At 37.5% G+C, this 21,018-nt stretch overlaps 1 protein-coding gene across 2 annotated transcripts in view; it reads left to right on the forward strand.

Moving 5' to 3' along the window:
- Nucleotides 1-21,018, forward strand: part of LOC120527272 (potassium/sodium hyperpolarization-activated cyclic nucleotide-gated channel 1) — a 346,712-nt gene that overhangs the window by 242,560 nt on the left and 83,134 nt on the right. For both annotated transcript variants that reach the window (XM_039750499.1, XM_039750500.1), the window contains exons 5-6: nucleotides 201-347; nucleotides 11,948-12,188. In XM_039750499.1, coding sequence (XP_039606433.1) covers nucleotides 201-347; nucleotides 11,948-12,188 — 388 coding nt within the window. The remainder of the gene's footprint in view (nucleotides 1-200; nucleotides 348-11,947; nucleotides 12,189-21,018) is intronic.

The following is a 21,018-nucleotide window of genomic DNA, read 5'->3' on the forward strand; positions in this document are numbered from 1 at the left end:
AGACTAGAGAGCTGAAAGTGGTTTTGAAGTGGGATTCATTCTCAAAACACTTATGACTCAATGGCTTAAAACAGTGAATTGTTAATACTTATTTGAAGGAGAGTTCCAGTATCAGATAATGCTATAAGATACTTTTCTCAGTATGATAAAATAACTTGCGTTATCAATAATATAATTTTGTTTTAATTTCCTCTTTGCAGTATAAACAAGTGGAACAGTACATGTCCTTTCATAAACTGCCAGCTGATATGCGTCAGAAAATCCACGATTACTATGAACACCGCTATCAAGGGAAGATTTTTGATGAAGAAAATATTCTCAGTGAGCTAAATGATCCATTAAAAGAGGTAAAGTAGACACTATGGATTAATTCATTTTTTATTTGATAAAGCAGATGAACTGATGTTAACGGCAGATGAGAGATGTGTTTCAAAACATTTGATTAAAAAGTGAAATTCAAAAAGTTGACTATTATTTTTCAAAAAAGAAAAAGATCATAATATAAAAATAGATAACTTTAACATGACTTCGTTGACCTATTTTACATTACAGGATTCAAGTAAAATACAGCACAACAACCTCATTACCAGAACAACTGATTCATTGTTTGCTTGAAATAAACATAAACACATTCCAGCATTGCATGTAACTATGTAATTAGTAATCTCATTTTATAGTAAGGTGACAGCAAAACAACAGCTTTTTATTTTTTGAACTTTAGCTATTTAAAATGGAATAAGCTTCTGAAATAGTTTAACATAACCTAACAACCTCAAACCAACTTAATCCAATTCAGAGCCCCAGGGGACCAGTCTATGCTGGCAGTCATTTATGTAGCTTGGTCACGCCAATTTGGAATTGTCAGTTAATCCAATCTACACATCTTTCAAAAGTGTTTAAACTGCACCTGGAGGATGACTGGGCATGGGATTTAAACCCAGTACACCATATCTGTGAGGCAACAGAACCTAACAGTATTCTACCACAGCACATTATTTTCAAGTTGCATAACATTTACATAAACGCTAATTTCTACTGTTGTGCAGATCTAACAAAGGCGAAAAGACAAAGACTTACTTATTCCTTGAACTGGAAGCTGTCTGTATTTTGGTAGCTACCTGTGCAGGAGACTGATAACAATAAACAACCAATTACAACAACTGAAGGACTATTCTAAAACAAACATGGAAATAAAAACATTGCTGAAAATCTAAAATAAGGCTAATTTTCCTTTAATCTTTTAAGATTTGTCATAAACTATTTTGTATTCTGTCACTAATTAATACCCAGAAGACTCTATTTAATTGTGACACAAAGTTGACCCGACTTATGATCACCTATTCAGATTTCAAGATCAAGCAGGCTATGATGACCTCCCTTGAAAAATTTGAAAAAAGAGTCAAATGCTCTCCATGTAATGATTTTCCTATTTTTCTGATTATTTTCTGATGTATTTTTTAACAATACCTCCTAAAGTTTGGTAAAGGTATATGAGGCAGGCACCATGTAAATGAAAAAATAATTTGAGAGGTGAACTCCCTTGGAAGAACCAATGTAGACAACAAAAGTCTTTTGGAAATGGAAGATGGTGTAATACATATGTTGTATGAGAGAAAACAATAGAACTGTAACTGGAGGACTTAAAACAAGCAGAAACTGATACATCACAGAGCAGTTATGACAACACAAGAGTTATGAAGCCTTACGGGGAGCAAGATCCAAATTTAATGCTGATCCCTGTTTTGCATGAATTGTTCAGAAAAGTCAAAAAGTTGCACTCAAAAGTTGCACGGGAGGTCAGAGGTTAGGATGAATTTGTGTCAAAATCTCCATACTTGCATGTCATAAATGTTATAGACAATATTCATTTTATTTCAGCTTGATTTGTGTGTATTAAAAATAACACACATGATTATGCACTGTCAAGAATAAACTGAATGCCAAATCAAAATCTTCTTCAATTTAAGGACAAATATCAAACATGTCTTTTACAAAAAATGGCAGATACTTTTCAGAAGAACGTCTTTAATTTTAATTTCCAAATTAGTATTGGATAAATAATTTCAGAGTTAATGCAGTTGTATAAAATAAAACTGGAAATGTGCAATGTTTTTGAAACAGAATATATTCCTCCATGTAATAAGCCTTAATCTAATTCCCTTTGAAATGATTAGAGAATCTTCAATCTTGCTTTAACAGTTTTTAATTAAATTGTCAGTTGCTTAGTTTTCTGAACATAACTGTTGTGCATGACTTGATAAACTAATGAGGGTGCAAGAAGGACGTCTTTGCAGCAGAAAAGAATCTCTACCAATGATTTATTATGGTCTTTACCTTTGTAAAGCAAAATGTAAATACTAAATCTTAATTTCAGAACTTTTACTTAAGTACTTACTTCTTCTTCTTCTTTCGGCTGCTCCGGTTAGGGGTTTTCACAGTGGATCATCTTTTTGTGTTATTTTCCACATATTGATTTGGCAAAATTTTACACTGGATGCCCTTCCCGACGTATCCTTCCCCATTTATCTGGGCTTGGGACCGTCACAAAGAAGCACACTGGTTTGTGCATCCCCTGTGGCTGGGTTACTTAAGTAGTTACTTAAGTATGTTTTTATGTTAATTTTAAAGAAATATATTACCAGACAATTGTGGTACTGGAATTATTAAAATATATGCTCTAAACAGCAAGTTTGTACTCTGAGGCACGATGTTTGTCATTTAAATATGATAGACGTTCAAAAAGTTTCCGCACTTTTTTTAACTCTATTTATTAAGAATTTCAAAAACAAATGACATCACTTTTCTACATAGTCACCTTAATTTGCGATACAGTTTTCCCAGCGTCATCTCAACTTTTTAATGCTCAATTACTACTCCTCCCACCTTCACTGTTTCCAACGAAAATATAAAATGCAGAAACTTGTTGAGCATCCCTCATATTAAAAGCAACTCAAAAATTATGAAAAATCCAAAATGGTGCATAAAGCAATGCACGTTGCTGATTCACTTTCCTCTAAGCTAAACCTTAAGTTACACTCATGTGTAAAGCAAATATACCCCATGAAAAGTTCAAGATCAGTCATGAAATAGTAAATAAAAAAGTTCAGCATCAATCATCAAAAATGCTATTATGCTAGTAGTTTCAAGAAATTGATTGTTTTTTTTTTAATGTGAAGAAATACATTGGAAAAAAACAAAAAAGTCAGTCAAGTTACAAGCTTCTGCAAATAAAATAAAGACAATTTCTCACATGATCAAAGAAAAGAAGAAATATAATTAAATTAATAAAATAAGCATATACAAGTAAAGAAACTTTAATATATTTAACTTTGTATATGTGAAAACTGGTGAATGTTGCGCAAAACGTTATGTATTAAGTTACGTTAATAAGTGCGGCATTAAATGTGAGGGCAGATGATCACTAAAAGTGTTCCAGATGCCATCCCCTGGCTATTTCAAGAAAGCGTATCTATTTCCCAGTCAATATTCACAATTTTAAAGTAACACTGCAAAGCCTTTATACCCACTCATCTGAAACCCACTTACTTCAATCCAAGATCTACCCCAGCAGAAGCAAGCACAGAACAGGAACTAAACCTGAAAGCACTGTTAGCCCACTTCATGGCAGAGTTATGCACACACTATGTCAGTTTTTGGTTGGCTGTTAGCCAATAACTGGTATGAATTTGAATGTTAAATTGTGCATATTTTTTCTATGTGTATTATTATTAATATTATTTATCATTTTCTGTTGACACAGTTTTGTGCTTTTTTACATGTTTGCAGCCATTGGGTATACATTTTGATTTTGATCCCTGGAATCTTGCCTTTTTTACCTTCTGCTCACATTACTTTTGTCCTTTTTTAGATATACATTTCTATTATCACACATGTTTGAGATGGGAACCAGAGAACATGGAGGACAATGTATATGCCCATGGAAAAATATGCAGAATTCACAGAGGTATTGACCCAGCAGAGGTCTGAAACAAGAAATACATAGTTGTGAAGCAGCAGTGCCCACCATACCATATTGCCCACAATCATAATGAGGTGTAGAGAAATTTACCAGAGTATATAAGTAGATTTCAGAATTTACAATTATTATCTTCAACATTTTATAAGCCTTGGTATTGCTATACAAATTCTCTCTTGTCTCTTGATTTATATTTACCAATCTTTAATTTTCAAACACAGCAATATCTATAAATTGATAGACTGCTTCATAAGACAGGTAGCCTGTAAACACTAAAAACATTTAAATGTCTAAAGTTAAAGAAATTGACACAAATGTAGCATTTGCAGCATAAATAAATCTAAATATTTGTTTATTCCCATGTTCTGCATTAAGTGTGCCAAGAATTCTGCACTAGAGCATACTCAGGGTAACTTCATTAGTCTGTGTAATCTCTAGCCAAGCTTGTCAGATAACTGTTAAAGGAATGGAAGTTGCCAATTTCATTGTCTGAATGTGGTAAATTAATGCACAGTTCATTATGCAGCAATAGACTCTTTTTGTAAGTATACATATGCAGATGAAATCTGAAGAATAAATACAGCAACAGAACAGACTAAATAGCATGGAGGCTATTGCTTAGTGCTGCTTCGCCATGGACTCAGTATCTTGGGTTCAAATCTTTTGACTGGTTATGGCTGTGTGCAGTTTACATATTCTTCATTTCTGGTTAGCTGGAGCTTGAATCTATCCTGGCCTCATAACTTAAATTAATTACCTAACTGATTTTTGTCCAAAAGTGCACTGACAGCCAATAAATTTGGCTTAATAGTATTAAAGTAATAGTAATTTAAAATAGACTATTCTTTAATGGTCTTTTTCATTTTCAGAGATCAGTTGCCATGGCTGGAAACCACTGCAAGGCTATGTACAATAGTCTGTTCAGATCCATAAGCTCAATATCTATCAGCACTATAATTTTAACTATATGTTGCATTTCTCTGTAGTATTTTTGATAAAAAGAGATTCTCTATTAATATCACAATAGTATATAACACAGCAGAACAGTTTAGAATTCAGAGTCCTTATGATTTTATGATTTGTTAAATGTCTGTCATCCTTTATCAAATAACATTTTTGGACTTTGACTAATTATAATTTCATTAGACTTCCAATGCTCCTTAAATTTACTTTTGGAAAATGTTATATTTTTTCTCACTATTAACACAAAACCTGTGCAAAGGCTAATCACAACTTCCTGGTTCTGTTATAAACATAACCCAAAGTTAACTGTCATGAAGGGCCTCTGAGACTGCAAGAAGAAAAGTTTATTGGGGCATTGACTAAGTCAGCAAACTGAAAAAAGTGGCATTATTCAACTTTCATTATCATGGAAAATGTGCAATTTGTAATCTGTTTTACACTTGTCATGTGAACATTATCTGTAAAATAAGCAAAGAACAAAGGCTGTTACTCTATAGATGCCTTTGTAAATAGTATCATTTTTAAACTGTTCTCAGTGCATGTTAGAGATCAGAAATGTGATACTCTTACTAGAGATGAGTTACATTAGTTAGCTTGCCAAGACATACTGAAACACTATATGATTAACTAATCGTTTAATATGGAAGACACCTGGTACAGGGAAAGTGCTGCATTTTAAATGAAGAAAAATAGGTATTTTCTTTCAATGGAGGACAACTAATTTTAAAATGAATGTTTTGTGAAAACATTTAAAAATGAATGAAGATGGTATTGAAGAATTTTGATGTACCAATTCCTGCCTTAAAAAGTCATGGATTATTTGTTCCCAGTTTGATTTCAAATGTTGTACCCATGCCACCCTATATCATTATTGGCCAACACAACCCATAAAAACAAAGGCTATTTTTTTCTAAATATAATAAAAAGTTGACGCTTAGAGTACAGGGTGTGCACAAAGTCTGTATACCCCTATCTTTAGGAGCATTTACAGGAATAACCATGACAATTTGGTTCCTGTGGACATCAGCCCAAGTCTTCCTGGTATTTCAAGGTGTGTTTCTGACATCCTGACTGGTGCTGCCACCTGCTGCCGCTCAAGAAATCGCAACAACGTGGCAGTCGTTCCAAGACGAAGCGATGGGTGACACAAGTGTTTTCACAATTGAGGAGTGTTTGGTGGCCATTGTGTGGGTTCATGAGCGGCCTGTTACTGGGAAATCGATCGAAAATGTCATGGATGACTTTGTTGTGCGTTTTGGGAAGGCATCGCCGACAAAGAGGACGTTGTTGCAGTGGGAGAAGAAGGCTTTTGCAACGGGCAGCGTCCGAGATGCACTGCGAAGTGGAAGACCATCCATAAGGCACGAAACGTGTGCAAATGTGGCAGAGCCTGTCCAACGATCCCCCATGAAATCCACTCGTAAACATGCTGCTGAGTTGGGAATAGCGGAATCGACAATGCGAAAACACATCAAACAGGACTTGCAAATTAAATGTTGGTGTCCATTGCACGTTAACGAGTTATCAGATGCTGACTTGGACAGACGTCAGGAAGCTTGTGATCTGATGCTGCACCAATTTCCAAATTTCCAAAGGGTTGACAATCTATGCAAGTCTTGCTTAATTTTTTCCATGCAGACAGAGAAATTTTGTTGATAAAGAGCTTTATTTTTACTTGTGATATTTACCCGTAGGTATTTAAATTTTTTGGTGTCCAATCTAATATTGTATGCTTGAGAATTCACTGGAAAGAGCACACTTTTATTCAAATAAATTCTGAGACCAGAAATCTTTTCAAATTCTGTAAATGCTATTAAGACTGCAGGCACAGTATTTTTTGGATCTGATATATACAGTACCATACCATCTGCATATTGAGAAATTATCTGTTCAGGTCATTCTCTGATAATCCCCTTTATCTGATAAGCATTTCGACAGTGAACTGCCAGTGGTTCAATGGCGATTGCCAAAAGTAGTGGTGATAGGGGGCATCCTTGTCTGGTACCACGTTCTAGTTTAAAGTAGTCTGAACATATGTTGTTAATACAAACTGAAGCTTCTGGATTGGTATACAGTAGTTTGATCCATGCACAAATGTTCGGGCCAAATCCAAACTTCTCTAATGTAGTGAAAAGGTAGTTCCATTCAATAATATAAAATACTTTTTCTGCATTCAACAATAATATCTCTGGGGTGTTTGAATTTGCAGGTGGATATATTACATTAAACAGGCGTCAAAGATTGGAAGCTGTCAGCCTTTAATAAATCCAGTTTGATCTTGTGATATTACTGAAGGCAGCACTGTCTCCATCCTTCTAGCTAGGACTTGGGAGAGTATCTTAAAATCATTATTCAGAAGTGAAATCGGTCTATATGATGCACATTGTAATAAGTCCTTATTTTGTTTAGGAAAGACAGTGATTAATGCATGGCGAAAAGTTTGAGGTAGAATTTGGTTGTCTCTAGCTTCTGTAAATGTTGCTAATAAGAGGGGAGCTAGCTGAGTGGGGAATTTCTTATAAAATTCGACAGGGTAGCCATCAGGGCCTGCTGCTTTCCCACTCTGAAGTGACATTATAGCATCTAGTAATTCTGATAGCGCCAGAGGGTTATCCAATTCCTCTGCACTAAGAGTATCTATTTGTGGTATCTGTAATGCATCCAGAAATGCATTAGATTGTGTGTTGTCTTCTTTAACCTCAGTAGAATATAAGGATTTATAGTAGTCTCTAAATGTGTGCATTATATTTTTATGGTCAATGATTTTATCTCCGTTCGTGTTGGTGATTGCTGGGATTGCATTGCAAACTTCTTGCTCATGGATTTGTTGACCTAAAGCTTATTAGCTTTCTCTCCATGTTCTTAGTAATAATTTCTTGATTTAAAAATGAGTTGTTCAGTTTCTTTGGTTGTTAAGAGGTTGAGATCTGAATGCAGAGCCTGCCTTTTCCTATGAAGAGCCTCACTTGGACACCTGGCATGTTCTTGATCTAGTCTAGTAATTTCACTGGTTAGCTCTGATACCTTCTTGGTTTCCAATTTATTTCTGTGGGAAAGATATGAAATAATCTGTCCTCTTAAGAAGGCCTTTAGAGTTTCCCAGAGTATTCCTGCAGAGACCTCTGAGGATGTATTTGTCTCTAGAAAGAAACAGATTTGTTTTGATATAAATTCTGTATAGTTCTCCTCTGCTAATGAGTATTTGGGCCATAATGATTTTAGCTCCAAGATCAGAGGGGCATGATCGGAAATAACAATAGTGTCGTACTTGCAAGATTTAATTGTAGGCAAGAAATTATCTATAAAGAAATAATCAGTTCTTGAGTAGCAATGATGTACTGGTGAGTAGAAGGAATATTTTCTTGAGTTTGAGTTTAGAAACCTCAAGGGGTCTGATAAGTTGTGATCAGTTAAAAACTGTGTAATTGTCTTTGTAGTGTTAGATGTCATCACCCCTGTGACAGGAGACCTATCTAAGAGTGGATTAAAACACAATTAAAGTCCCCAGCCATTATAATTTTATGAGTGTTCACAGTGGGAATGGATGCAAATACATTTTGCATGAATTCCCTATCATCGACATTGGGTGCATAAACATTTATCAAAATCACTTTACAGTTAAATATATTGTCCATGACAATCACATATCTCCCTTCAGGATCAGATACTACATCTGATGCTACAAACGAGGCTGTTCTATGTATAAGAATTTCCACACCTCTAGTTTTCTTTGTAAAGCTGGAATGGAACATTTGGCCAGTAAAGTCTTTTTACAGCCAGAACTAATCCTTGCTTAGTAAGTGGGTCTCCTGTAAAAATAATATTTTACTCTTTAGACCTGTTAAGTGCAAGAATACTTTCTTTCTCCTTAATTTGTGATTCAGGCCTTTAACATTCCAGCTCACAAAGTCAACTGTCCCATCATGGAGAGATTGATTCTGGATTTTGATGTCATTTTGTAGTCTTAACTGGAAGTGAGACTGCTTTAATCTTAATTTCCAATTTTCGCATGAGTTGTTGCCATGCAGCCTGTTGTTACGTTGGTAATTATAATTATAAAGATTAAAAGGATAGATTAGATATAACCTGCTCTCTTTCTCTCCCTCCCTTATCCCCCCCAGCCCCCATTTTGCTTCTCCACGTGAGGTTGGACCCCACTTCACAAAGTTCCAGTCCTCTGAAATACCTAGAAACAGAGCATGTCCAAAACAAAACAAGCCCCCCAACAGCAGCGTTTGAGGATAAAAAGTACAGATATCTATTGCTGATAAAGTCTAAATGCTATAAGCATAAAATATGATCTTCAATAGTCTTGAAATATTAAGATAGTAAACCCAAGGAATGGTGTTAAAAATTGGCCCTGGATAAGCATAGTAAACCCTAATGCAATAATAACAATAAACCAAGAGTATGATGTTAAACAGTCTCCTTTAGAATAGTTAAAAAAAAAAAAACTACTTTAATTTCTTCCACACATACGTGTATAATTATAATTAAAACATAAACAGAAAGTGGCTGAGAAGAGAAAAGGATATATAATTATGGTACCAGTATTGTTGCAAGTGGATCAGACAGCAGGTAATATCTTCTTGTCATGCCATGATAGGATGCAACTCACTATTATATTTCAAAAAAGTGTCGGGATCAGCTTTCTTAACTCCTTTTCTGCTTCCTCCGTGGTGAAGAAGATGTAATATTTGTCTTGAATATCCACTTTCGGTTTGGCAAGATGCAAGAGGCTGTATCTGATATCGGCTTTCCGTAACTGCTGTTTAATGTTGTAAAAAGCAGCACGTTTAGCAGCTGTTGAGGGTGAGAAATCAGGGAAAATATGAATGTGGTTATTTTCAAATATAATCTCTTGTTTCTGTCTGAGAAGTGACATTACATTAAGCTTAAATTGTAATCTCTTGAAGCAAACAATTAGAGTCCTAGATTTAGAGGTATTTGATCCATGTATGCGATAAGCTGCCGCTATCTCAGTATCTGATTTAAAGTCCTCTCCAATTATTTTTGAGAATAGTTCAGCTACGTATTTCACTGGGTTTGGACTTTCACGATTCTCAGGTAGACTAATTCTAATATTATTCCTTCTGCGTCCATCTTCCAGAGCCACAAGTCTGTCTCTGAGTTTTTTGCATTCGGAATTCATAGCTGTAGAGGTGCCAATCCATCTCAGAACACACTTACAAACACACCCACAGTAACTTATATTAGGCCGATTGAAAGTCACCATTTAATCTAACACAAAGAAAGTGCACAAGCTCAAAACTGATAAGAATTGGGCTGGCTGTTGTACCAAGTCTCTGTAGCTGTGTGAGTAACCCCTGTGCTATTGATGTGAAAAAATAATATAAAGAACAGGAGTAAATACATCTATTAGTCCTCACATTGTATATGATTTCATTTTCCACTTTATTCAGATAAGCTTTGGTTCACCATTATTTCAACAGAAAGAACTAACTGTAATATGGTTGTTCAAAAGGTGAATGGATAAAGTGTAAAAAATGTGTCCAATTAAAAATTCTAATTTCCCACTTTTATTTACCTGGACATTGTTCTGGCTGGTTCAGCAAATAAAAAAAATCTATATTACTCCAGAATATTTTTTCATCAATTTTTTTCAATTGTCCATTTAATAAACACAATTTTTTATTAATCAGGAACTGAAAGTGATGAGGATTAGATGTGCAGCTTAACTGAAATGTATTAAGTTATTGTATATACATAGCGAAATAGGTAAAAAGGGTGCTCAAAATGCTTAAAAAATTTTAAATTCTATTGGAATTCTCCAGCATTTTATTACAGTTTTCTCCTTATTTTATTCAAACATGTCTTTACATTCCTTTGTGCATAACCTGAAAACTGATCTATTCTAAAATGTAGTCTTATGTCAAAATATATATTTATGTAACTGTTTTTATCTGAATTCTAGGTTTTCATCTTTAATGTCTGTGCTATTTAAAGTACAATGCTCCTGTTATATTTTATTCTGTAACTATGCAAAAATGTAAATTTTACAGCTATTTATGGAACGGTTCAAATGTTAAGAATTTCTTAAGGCAAGTGCTAAGTATCATATAATTATTTCACCTCTTACAGTGAGAAGACTTTGTTTGGATGCTGTGATTGCTTTGATTTAATATCTGCCTTCATGTGCTGTTTATATGTTATACTAATAAAATATTCATGGTAGCAAATGATATTTATTTAGCAAGATCAAAAGGACAATATCTGTTATCTTAAATGATTTCAAGAAGAAATGCCAGTTGACAGTTTCACATTTTAATCAAAACAACATCACTGAGACACCAGGTTCGTTTGGTGTATTATAAGGTAGCATCTACTAGGTCTCTGGGTCTTTTTAAACTTTTCTATTGCAGGATTAATTTGACTAAATGCAATACTGTCCAAACTTCAGTATTAACTTCAATGTAACTGTAAAAACTAATTGATAATTAAACAAATTTATAAATATATGTTAAAAAATTATAGACAGGAGTCCTTCATATTAACAAAAGTCTATGGTGTCACCAATAGCTCCTCCATCATCTGCAGTCTACTATCATAAACATTCCTCCTGTCCCTAAAACAGTCCAAGGTGTATTGTGATTATTTCACCTGAAACAATATCTACCTTGATATAAAATACCATATAGTTTAAAAACATGTCCGAAACAGGTGATATAATTTCCAAATGCTCTAACAAAAATGTGTAACTGCCAGAGTCTATTCTTACAAACATGTGAAATTGTATTTTACAAATCATAATTTACAGTTGAAGTATTTTACTAACCTCTCACTGATGTTTTTTTGAAAAATGCTTTTCATGAATGAATGATCCATCGAAGCAATACCTAAACAGTGCTGCGAAATGAACATTTTTGTTTTACAGATTGATGTTTATTTTTTTTCCAGAGTTTAATACAGAATGTATCCAAATTGTAACACTGAATTATAAGAAAACAATTTGATTAATTTGTCTCTTTTCTTGTTTTTAATTTGTAGGAAATTGTTAACTTTAACTGTCGGAAACTGGTTGCCACCATGCCCTTGTTTGCTAATGCGGATCCAAACTTTGTAACAGGAATGCTGAGTAAGCTAAAGTTTGAAGTATTCCAGCCAAATGATTACATCATCCGAGAAGGGACAGTTGGAAAGAAAATGTACTTCATCCAGCATGGTGTTGCCAGTGTAATTACCAAGTTAAATAAGGAGATGAAGCTTACGGATGGTTCTTATTTTGGAGGTTAGTAATATAAGAAATTTATACATAATCAGGCACAGTATGTTTTGTTAAAATCATTAAGAACTTGCACTGTAAAAACTTCATTTAGAAAGAAAAGAAAATACTAAAAAGTACCATGATCCTAAAACTCACCTAATGAATTTTCATGTTTTATGTGATGAATTGTAATCAAAAAGGTATCTCTGTCACTGTATGAAAGGAAATAGATAGTCCTCTCTTTTAGTGTGTCCAATGGGACCGCTCGCACCCCCGTCTTCCCTGCTGATATCAGGGTTTCCCTCTGCCACTGCAGAAGGCAGCCCGTCACTGTACATGAGCTCACGTCTTTTCCTGTTGGAAGAGCCGGCTTTCCTCCTCTGGGTCCTCCTTCTTCTCTGGGGCACGCTGACGGTTTGAGTCTCCCTATGGGAAAGGAAGAGACCTGGTGCCATCTGTTCCCCTGTAGAGCGGTGTGAGACTGACGCTGATTCTGGGAGTACAGCTCTTAGACCCCCGGCACTCATCAGCGGCCATCTTGGCTCTGCCTTCACCACACGATCAGCCCTCAAGGTCGTGTCCACAATTGGAGGCGAGGCTACTTGTCACCGGAACCAAACAATACCTGGACCTTTTCGCACACCTCTCCATTTCCCTTTATGGCACAGGTATTATCTACCTGCACTGCCACATCCCCCTGGCCGGAGAATCCAACGCCACACCACTTAGTCCACTGTCGCAGTGTCTTCAGAGGCGCGATCGCCTTCCCCTCCAGCTCGTCTATCAACTCTCGGAGGGCATGTATCACCCGGGGAAGTGACTCGGCGTTCAGAAGGCAATCCACCGGCTCGTGCCAAGCCGCAAACAGCAACGGAACCCGCAGTGCAAAGCCTTCTTCCCAGCTCTATCGGGTTCTCCCATGGCTCAGGATGGACATTCGTTGGTCCTGCCTCCAACCAATCATCGGCGGGAACACAACACACACCATCCAATTCTTTGCCAACCTCAGGGAGGGACTTCTGGTTCCCCGTCATCTCCTGCCGCGGCTTCTTGAGACGCAGCGGTTCCTCCTCTTTTCTTAGCATTGCCGCTCCGGCATCGCTCCCTGGATTGTAAGTGCCGCATGAGCACCGAGAAGTATTCTAGGCATCCCTGGAAGGTCCTCCCCAACTCTCCCAGGTGTGGCAGAAGAGCAGAAATCCCAGGCTCTATGAGGCTCAGGGTGCCCCCTGGTGGTGGCCACAGGCCCCAATGGGTTTGAGCCTCGACGCCCCGTCCCTGTGGTCCCCTCACTAACCAGGGCCATTGCCCCCTCGTGTCCCGGGGGATTTATAGTCTGCCTCACGGTCTTTCCAGACTCCCGGCTGGGTCTGACACCCCCAGCCGCCTGCGACAACCTGAATTTAAAAGTTCACAACATCTAAAAGATGGTATAGATTAACTGATACACTACTTAAGGCCAATTTTCAAATTTGTACAAATAATTGTATGTGGTTCGGTTAACAAGTGAATGGATGCTTGGATTTGTGTAATATTTTTATTTTCTTAGAAAACATCACATTTAGGATTAGCTTTCAAAGAAAGCCTTTGTCTCTGGCAGTTTACAACAGTGTCTTCCTTACTTCTTTTCACTCTGGACTGAACTGAGCATGTGTTATGTTTTTGTCCAACAGCAGATGCAATTTGAAAGCGAGGCACTGATTTAGCCTGTTACATCATTTTGGAATAACACATACAATCTGTAAATTAAACATTATCAAAAAAACTGAACCAGTGTGAGTAATGGTTTTGATCTTCTAATAGCAGTTGTAGTGGTTAAGGAGTAGTGGTAGAGCATGACTGCCACAATGCATTCCTTGCCACATAGTTATGCTTTCAGTTTTATGTTAGGTAAATTTGGCTTACAAAGTCCAATCACTAAAATGCATTGAAATAATTTATGTATTTTTTGGTGAGAAATATACATAGTAGCTTTCATAATTGAGAAACATTTTTTAGGGCCCCACCTTTCAGTTACCACCAAACGTCAGGGTGAGAAACTAAGCATTTCAGGTATTTGCACAGATTTACTCATAACTGTTTGAAAAAACATAAGGAAATGATTTAGTCTGGCCATTTTTTTTGATTCGCAGTACCACAGAGTTACTGTATATAAGCTTACATTTAAATATATCTTCTTTTGCTTCAGCTTTGAAATCTAACAGCCCAATCACTAATAGTGCCTCATTCATATCAGCTTCAACACTCAGTTATAAGTCCAGTTTATCTGTAAAGCAGCCATTCAATGTCTTAAAAAGTTCATACCTTTTTGTTGTTGTTGATAGTGAAAACACACACATTATATCCATCCATCCATTATCCAACTATATCCTCATTCAAATTATTTTAAAGACCCATTGCATATACAGTAAAAAAAACAGCTTGATGTCTATGTCTAAAAACTGCCCTTCAAAATCAGCAACTTCATCATTGCTTAGACTTGTGATAGTGTTGTCCCAAAAAGGGGGCTTTGTCCTTCGATTGAGTGGTGCCGTCAGCTAAAACATAGCATACAACTCCAATTCAGTAGCATGGGATCTAGATTCTAACTTAGCAGCATCAGGAACAAGGCATTAATCAGCCATGGATGCAGAGCACTCTCTCATACACACACTTTCACACAGAGCTAATTTATCAGACTCATTTAAGGAAGACCAGAGCATGCAGTGATAAATTCATGCACAGGTGATAAGAATGCAGAAACTCCACACACAGCAAATGGGCATGTGATTCAAAACTAAGATGATTAATCCATGTAGCAGTAGTGCAAACCACTACAGTAGAGCACAAAGCAAATATTCTTTACAACATGTAAGGCTTATTCCTCATCAGTAGTAAATAGCTTCTTAGCTTTATGTGCTTGAAACAGCGACTAAACGATGCCACAAATTTATTGAAATGGTTGTCTCAAGATTTTGTGATTTACCATCTAATCCCTATTTTTTCTCAAATAACTGGATTTTCACAAAGGGCTTATTTTGATTTATTTGCTAGCTTTTCATCCACACAACACAGTCAGTATTTACTGAATGTGAGTGGAGCCCCATCCCCTGCCATGCATGCTTATTTAATGCACACTCCTTTGATTTTTCTACCTTACAGCTTTGGCTTCTTCATCCTAATTGGAGTTTTGTTTCTGTTTGATTGTGCCACTATCAGCACTAATGCTCTTGCTGTTTGGACCTTAGGTATCCACATTTTCATTCACTACATTTTTGCAACTCAGCAGGAAACACCATGCAGTAAGCTGCCATTTCATGGCTTTATGTTTCGTAACTGCTGACTCATTATACTGTACACAAGAAATAAAAAAGAAACATATTGAAGAAATATCCCATTGATATGTTAATATCAAATGTATTTGAATGTGCATTGTACAATGAGTATATGAAAAGCTTAAATTTCCCCAATTCAGTGTCACAATTTGTGTAATTTTTATGTTTATCATCTAACTTGGCCAAACCATTGGATCCAAACTGAACTGAAAATTTCAAATCTGTCCACTCTGCAAAAGGACACACTGTAAGGCCTCAAGGGCCCTTGCCTATCCCCAAGTTTAATAATAATAAGAGTAACAGTATATAGCCCCATTGCCACGATTAAAATGCTCTCAGCTTGGACACCATGAGGAAGAGGAGCAGCGAACTGTGTCAGATATTTTAGGATTTTTCAAGTTACCTTCTTCTTCTTCTTCTTTCGGCTGTTCCCGTTAGGGGTTGCCACAGCGGAACATCTTCCATATCTTTCTGTCCTCTGCATCTTGTTCTGTTACACCCATCACCTGCATGTCCTCTTTCACCACATCCATAAACCTTCTCTTAGGCCTTCCTCTTTTCCTCTTCCCTGGCAGCTCTATCCTTAGCATCCTTCTCCCAATATACCCAGGATCTCTCCTCTGCACATGTCCATACCAATGCAATCTCACATCTCTGACTTTGTCTCCCAACTGTCCAACTTGAGCTGACTCTCTAATGTACTCATTTCTAATCCTATCCATCCTCATCACACACAATGCAAATCTTAACATCTTTAACTCTGCTACCTCCAGCTCTGTCTCCTGCTTTCTGGTCAGTGCCACCGTCTCCAACCCATATAACATAGCTGGTCTCACTACCATCCTGTAGACCTTTCCCTTTCACTCTTGGTGATACCAGTCTGTCACAAATTACTCCTGATACTCTCCTCCATCCATCTAACTTGATTTTATTCACAAATCACTTGCCAGATTATTCTATTCATATTTTTCAATTGAAACTAATACAGGTAGTCCCCAGGTTACGGACATCCGACCTACGAATTATGAACGAGGCCACAGCTCCAACACATGCGCCTCAGTAACTGCCGCTCCCTTATCTTAGGCCTGGGGATGCTGCAAGTGGTGGCTAGAGGGGTGCGATTTCATTGCTTGTGCAGTGTAGTGTCCCTCGGGTGGCTCCCGGCAGCAAGCAGTGACCTGTGGTCCATAGTCACCGGGTCCAAAGCTATCGCTCGTGTGCAAGACGATTGTTCACTGCCCGCCCACTACACCGCCGCAGCTACTGCTCCTGACTGGATGCAGGCTGGATGGAGCGGAGGGGGCGTTTCACTGCCTGCCCAGCACATACGGCTGGTAATGCTGCAAGCGGTGACCCGGTTGTGGCTGAACGGAGGCCATTGAGGGTGAACAGGGCGGCGGGGGTAGCATTGTAGTGTGCCTCGGATGGCTGCCTGTTGAATTGGGGTTGGGCGATTCACTACCCGCCTTTGGCCACATCGTGTTTGTTCTTGGTGGGTGGACGCTGCAGACAGTATACTGTAGTGGAGGTGACTGTGTGGTGGGCGAGTGATGAAAACCCCCACCCCCCCCGCCGCCCCAAGTCATTCTGAATAGCATGCCTGTTTGTACTGTTACGTACATAGTAGGAAGTTGTCTCTTGCCAGTACATCAGACGTGTTGACAACTGGTGCCTTCCTGCTGTGATAGCGTGGACAGAGCTGTGCATAAGAGCTCATCTTAAACTTTTGTCTTCATCCTTCAAGAATATCTCTGAAACACAAATCTGAAGCAAATGCTGGTGATACAGTAAAGAAGAGAAACACCATCACCATTGAAAATAAAGTAGAAGTAATAAAAACATCAGAGAGGGGTGAAACTCCATCATTCATTGGCAGAGCACTTGGTTACATTCGGTCAACAATAGCATTTATTAAAATAATGTACCTGTTTCGACTTATATACAAATTCAACTTAAATACAAACCTTCAGTCCCTATCTTGTAAGTAACTCGGGGACTGCCTGTAATCATTTTTAGCAAAATAAGGAGGTTTTCTGTGCAACCAAAAAGAGCAGGCTTTTTATTTGAACTTCCCTTTGGAGCTCCTTTTTTGGTAACATTTTAGTGGAAACTTGAAGAGAAGGACAGGCAATTATGGCACATAATGTGGCCTGTTTCAAATGTGACTACATAATAGTGCTTCAGTGTGGCTTTGCTTATCAGATATTTGTTTTAACCTAACCCGTGACCAGTAAAACCCATTTTCCATAATACTTTCTTGCATCTGATTTTCTAAAATTATGAAACTAAGGATGAGTCATAACTTGAATGAGTCATACTAGTATTGCATAATCTGTATGTCAGGTCCGGTGGCGCAGTGGTAGCGCTGCTGCCTCGCAGTTAGGAGACCTGGGTTCGCTTCCCGGGTCCTCCCTGCGTGGAGTTTGCTTGTTCTCCCCGTGTCTGCGTGGGTTTCCTCCGGGCGCTCTGGTTTCCTCCCACAATCCAAAGACATGCAGGTTAGGTGGATTGGTGATTCTAAATTGGCCCTGGTGTGTTTGTGTGTGTCCTGCGGTGGGTTGGCACCCTGTCCAGGATTGGTTCCTGCCTTGTGCCCTGTGTTGGCTGGGATTGGCTCCAGCGGACCCCCGTGACCCTGTGTTCGGATTCAGCGGGTTAGAAGATGGATGGATGGATGTATGTCAGGTCATCCAGTCATATGCTCACAACATCTAAAATACATGATTTTCTCTCCCTTTTTTTTTATTCTTAAAGTTTTTTATGTTGGCCTAGCTCTCTTTCTCATGGGAGGGGGTTGATTTGAATTTAGTTTTGTCAAGTTTGACTTGCTTGTATGAAATGATATTTGTTTTTAATAAATTCAATAAAATGTTAAAAAAAGAAATTTATGTTCCATTTTACAGCTGTTTTACTGTAGAAAAAAATGTGTTTTTTGTGAAAAGGTATTATAAAATCATTATTTGTTCTCTATTATTCTTACTCCATATGCCTTGAATTATGTTACTCCAGGCAGGGCTTGTCCTGAAAGTTTGTGATCTCTTTCCATGTACTCTTGAAGATATTATCCAATAATGCAGTAGGCCCAAATAATTATTTTATGCTTAATGTTACACCAGACACCGATAAAGACAGTTCAGCCAAATTGTCTAACTTATCATAAGAAACTGTGATGAAAATGAAATGAGGACTTGAAAGATGTGCACCATAACATAAGATCTTGTGGTTTTAGCAATACATTGTACTCATGTCTTTGAAAATTCACTTGACCACATATAAAAATTACAACAACAATATGTACAGTTAGGTCCATAAATATTTGAACAGAGACAACTTTTTTTTAATTTTGGTTCTGTACATTACAACAATGAATTTTAAATGAAACAACTCAGATGCAGTTGAAGTGCAGACTTTCAGCTTTAATTCAGTGGGTTGAACAAAAAGATTGTATAAAAATGTGAGGCAACTAAAGCATTTTTTTAACACAATCCCTTCATTTCAGGGGCTCAAAATTAATTGGACAATTGACTCAAAGGCTATTTCATGGGCAGGGGTAGGCAAATCCGTCGTTATGTTATTATCAATTAAGCAGATAAAAGGCCTGGAGTTGATTTGAGGTGTGGTGCTTGCATGTGGAAGATTTTGCTGTGAACAGACAACATGCGGTTAAAGGAGCTATCCATGCTGGTGAAAGAAGCCATCCTTAAGCTGCGAAAACAGAAAAAACCCATCCGAGAAATTGCTACAGTATTATGAGTGGCAAAATCTACAGTTTGGTACATCCTGAGAAAGAAAGCAAGCACTGGTGAACTCAGCTACGCAAAAAGACCTGGACGTCCATGGAAGACAACAGTAGTGGATGATCGGAGAATCATTTCCATGGTGAAGAGAAACCCCTTCACAACAGCCAACCAAGTGAACAACACTCTCCAGGCGGTAGGCGTATCAATATCCAAGTCTACCATAAAGAGAAGACTGCATGAAAGTAAATAGAGGGTACACTGCAAGGTGCAAGCCACTCATAAGCCTCAAGAATAGAAAGGCTAGATTGGACTTTGCTAAAGAACATCCAAAAAAGCCAGCACAGTTCTGGAAAAACATACTTTGGACAGATGAAACCAAGATCAACCTCTACCAGAATGATGGCAAGAAAGAAGTATGGAGAAGGCGTGGAACAGCTCATTATCCAAAGCATACCACATCATCTGTAAAACACGGTGGAGGCAGTGTGATGGCTTGGGCGTGCATGGCTGCCAGTGGCACTGGGACACTAGTGTTTATTGATGATGTGACACAGGATAGAAGCAGCCGAATGAATTCTGAGGTGTTCAGAGACATACTGTCTGCTCAAATCCAGCTAAATGCAGTCAAATTGATTGGGTGGCGTATCATGATACAGATGGACAATGACCCAAAACATACAGCCGAAGCAACCCAGGAGTTTATTAAAGCAAAGAAGTGGAAAATTCTTGAATGGCCAAGCCAGTCACTTGATCTTAATCCAATTGAGCATGCATTTCACTTGTTAAAGGCTAAACTTCAGACAGAAAGACCCACAAACAAACAGCAACTGAAAGCCGCTGCAGTAAAGGCCTGGCAGAGCATTACAATGGAGGAAACCCAGCATCTGGTGATGTCCATGAGTTCTGGACTTCAGTCTGTCATTGCCAACAAAGGAGTTTTAACCAAGTGTTAGAAATGAACATTTTATTTCCAGTTATTTAATTTGTCCAATTACTTTTGAGCCCCTGAAATAAAGGGATTGTGTTAAAAAATGCTTTAGTTGCCTCACATGTTTATGCAATCTTTTTTGTTCAACCCACTGAATTAAAGATGAAAGTCTGCACTTCAACTGCATCTGAGTTGTTTCATTTACAATTCATTGTGGTAATGTACAGAACCAAAATTAGAAAAAAGTTGTCTCTGTCCAAATATTTATGGACCTACAGTAACTGTATATTCTTTTAAAATTTGTGGAAGCATAAAAAAAACATTAAACAGTAAGAGTCGTGTAGTGATAAGAAGTCAGCCAACCAACTGTAACTAGCTCTCCATATGGCCTGTGATATTTTTAACCTTAGCAGTTAAGCATTACTGAGATCAGCTTTTCCTTTGCCAGCATCTGACAGTTTAAAGTTGCATTGTGCATTTGCAATGGATATTTAATTTAGGCTCAAAGTGCAAAATTTTTAAAGGTTTTATCTGCGTATCATAGAAAAAAACACAAATGTATTTGTTTTATCAATTGCAACACATTTTCTTACATTTTATTATGTTAAGTAATAGTGGCCCTTTATATGCACCGTTTTAATGTCATCTTCAATGGACAGGCTGTGTAGTAACGTGACTGTGCAGCAGGTCACACTTCAATGTGCAGTCAAACAGAAACATGGTTAACACCTTCAAAGCCAGTTGTTGTATTCACTGTTTTTGAATGCTGCAGAAAGAATTAATTATGAATTGTATTGTATGTATTATGCTGTATTCTGTGAACATATCAAGGAAAACAAACATCTCCTAAGGTACAGTCTTCTGTTAATGTG

This window comes from Polypterus senegalus, chromosome 4, assembly GCF_016835505.1.
Source record: "Polypterus senegalus isolate Bchr_013 chromosome 4, ASM1683550v1, whole genome shotgun sequence".
Lineage (NCBI taxonomy): Eukaryota > Metazoa > Chordata > Cladistia > Polypteriformes > Polypteridae > Polypterus > Polypterus senegalus.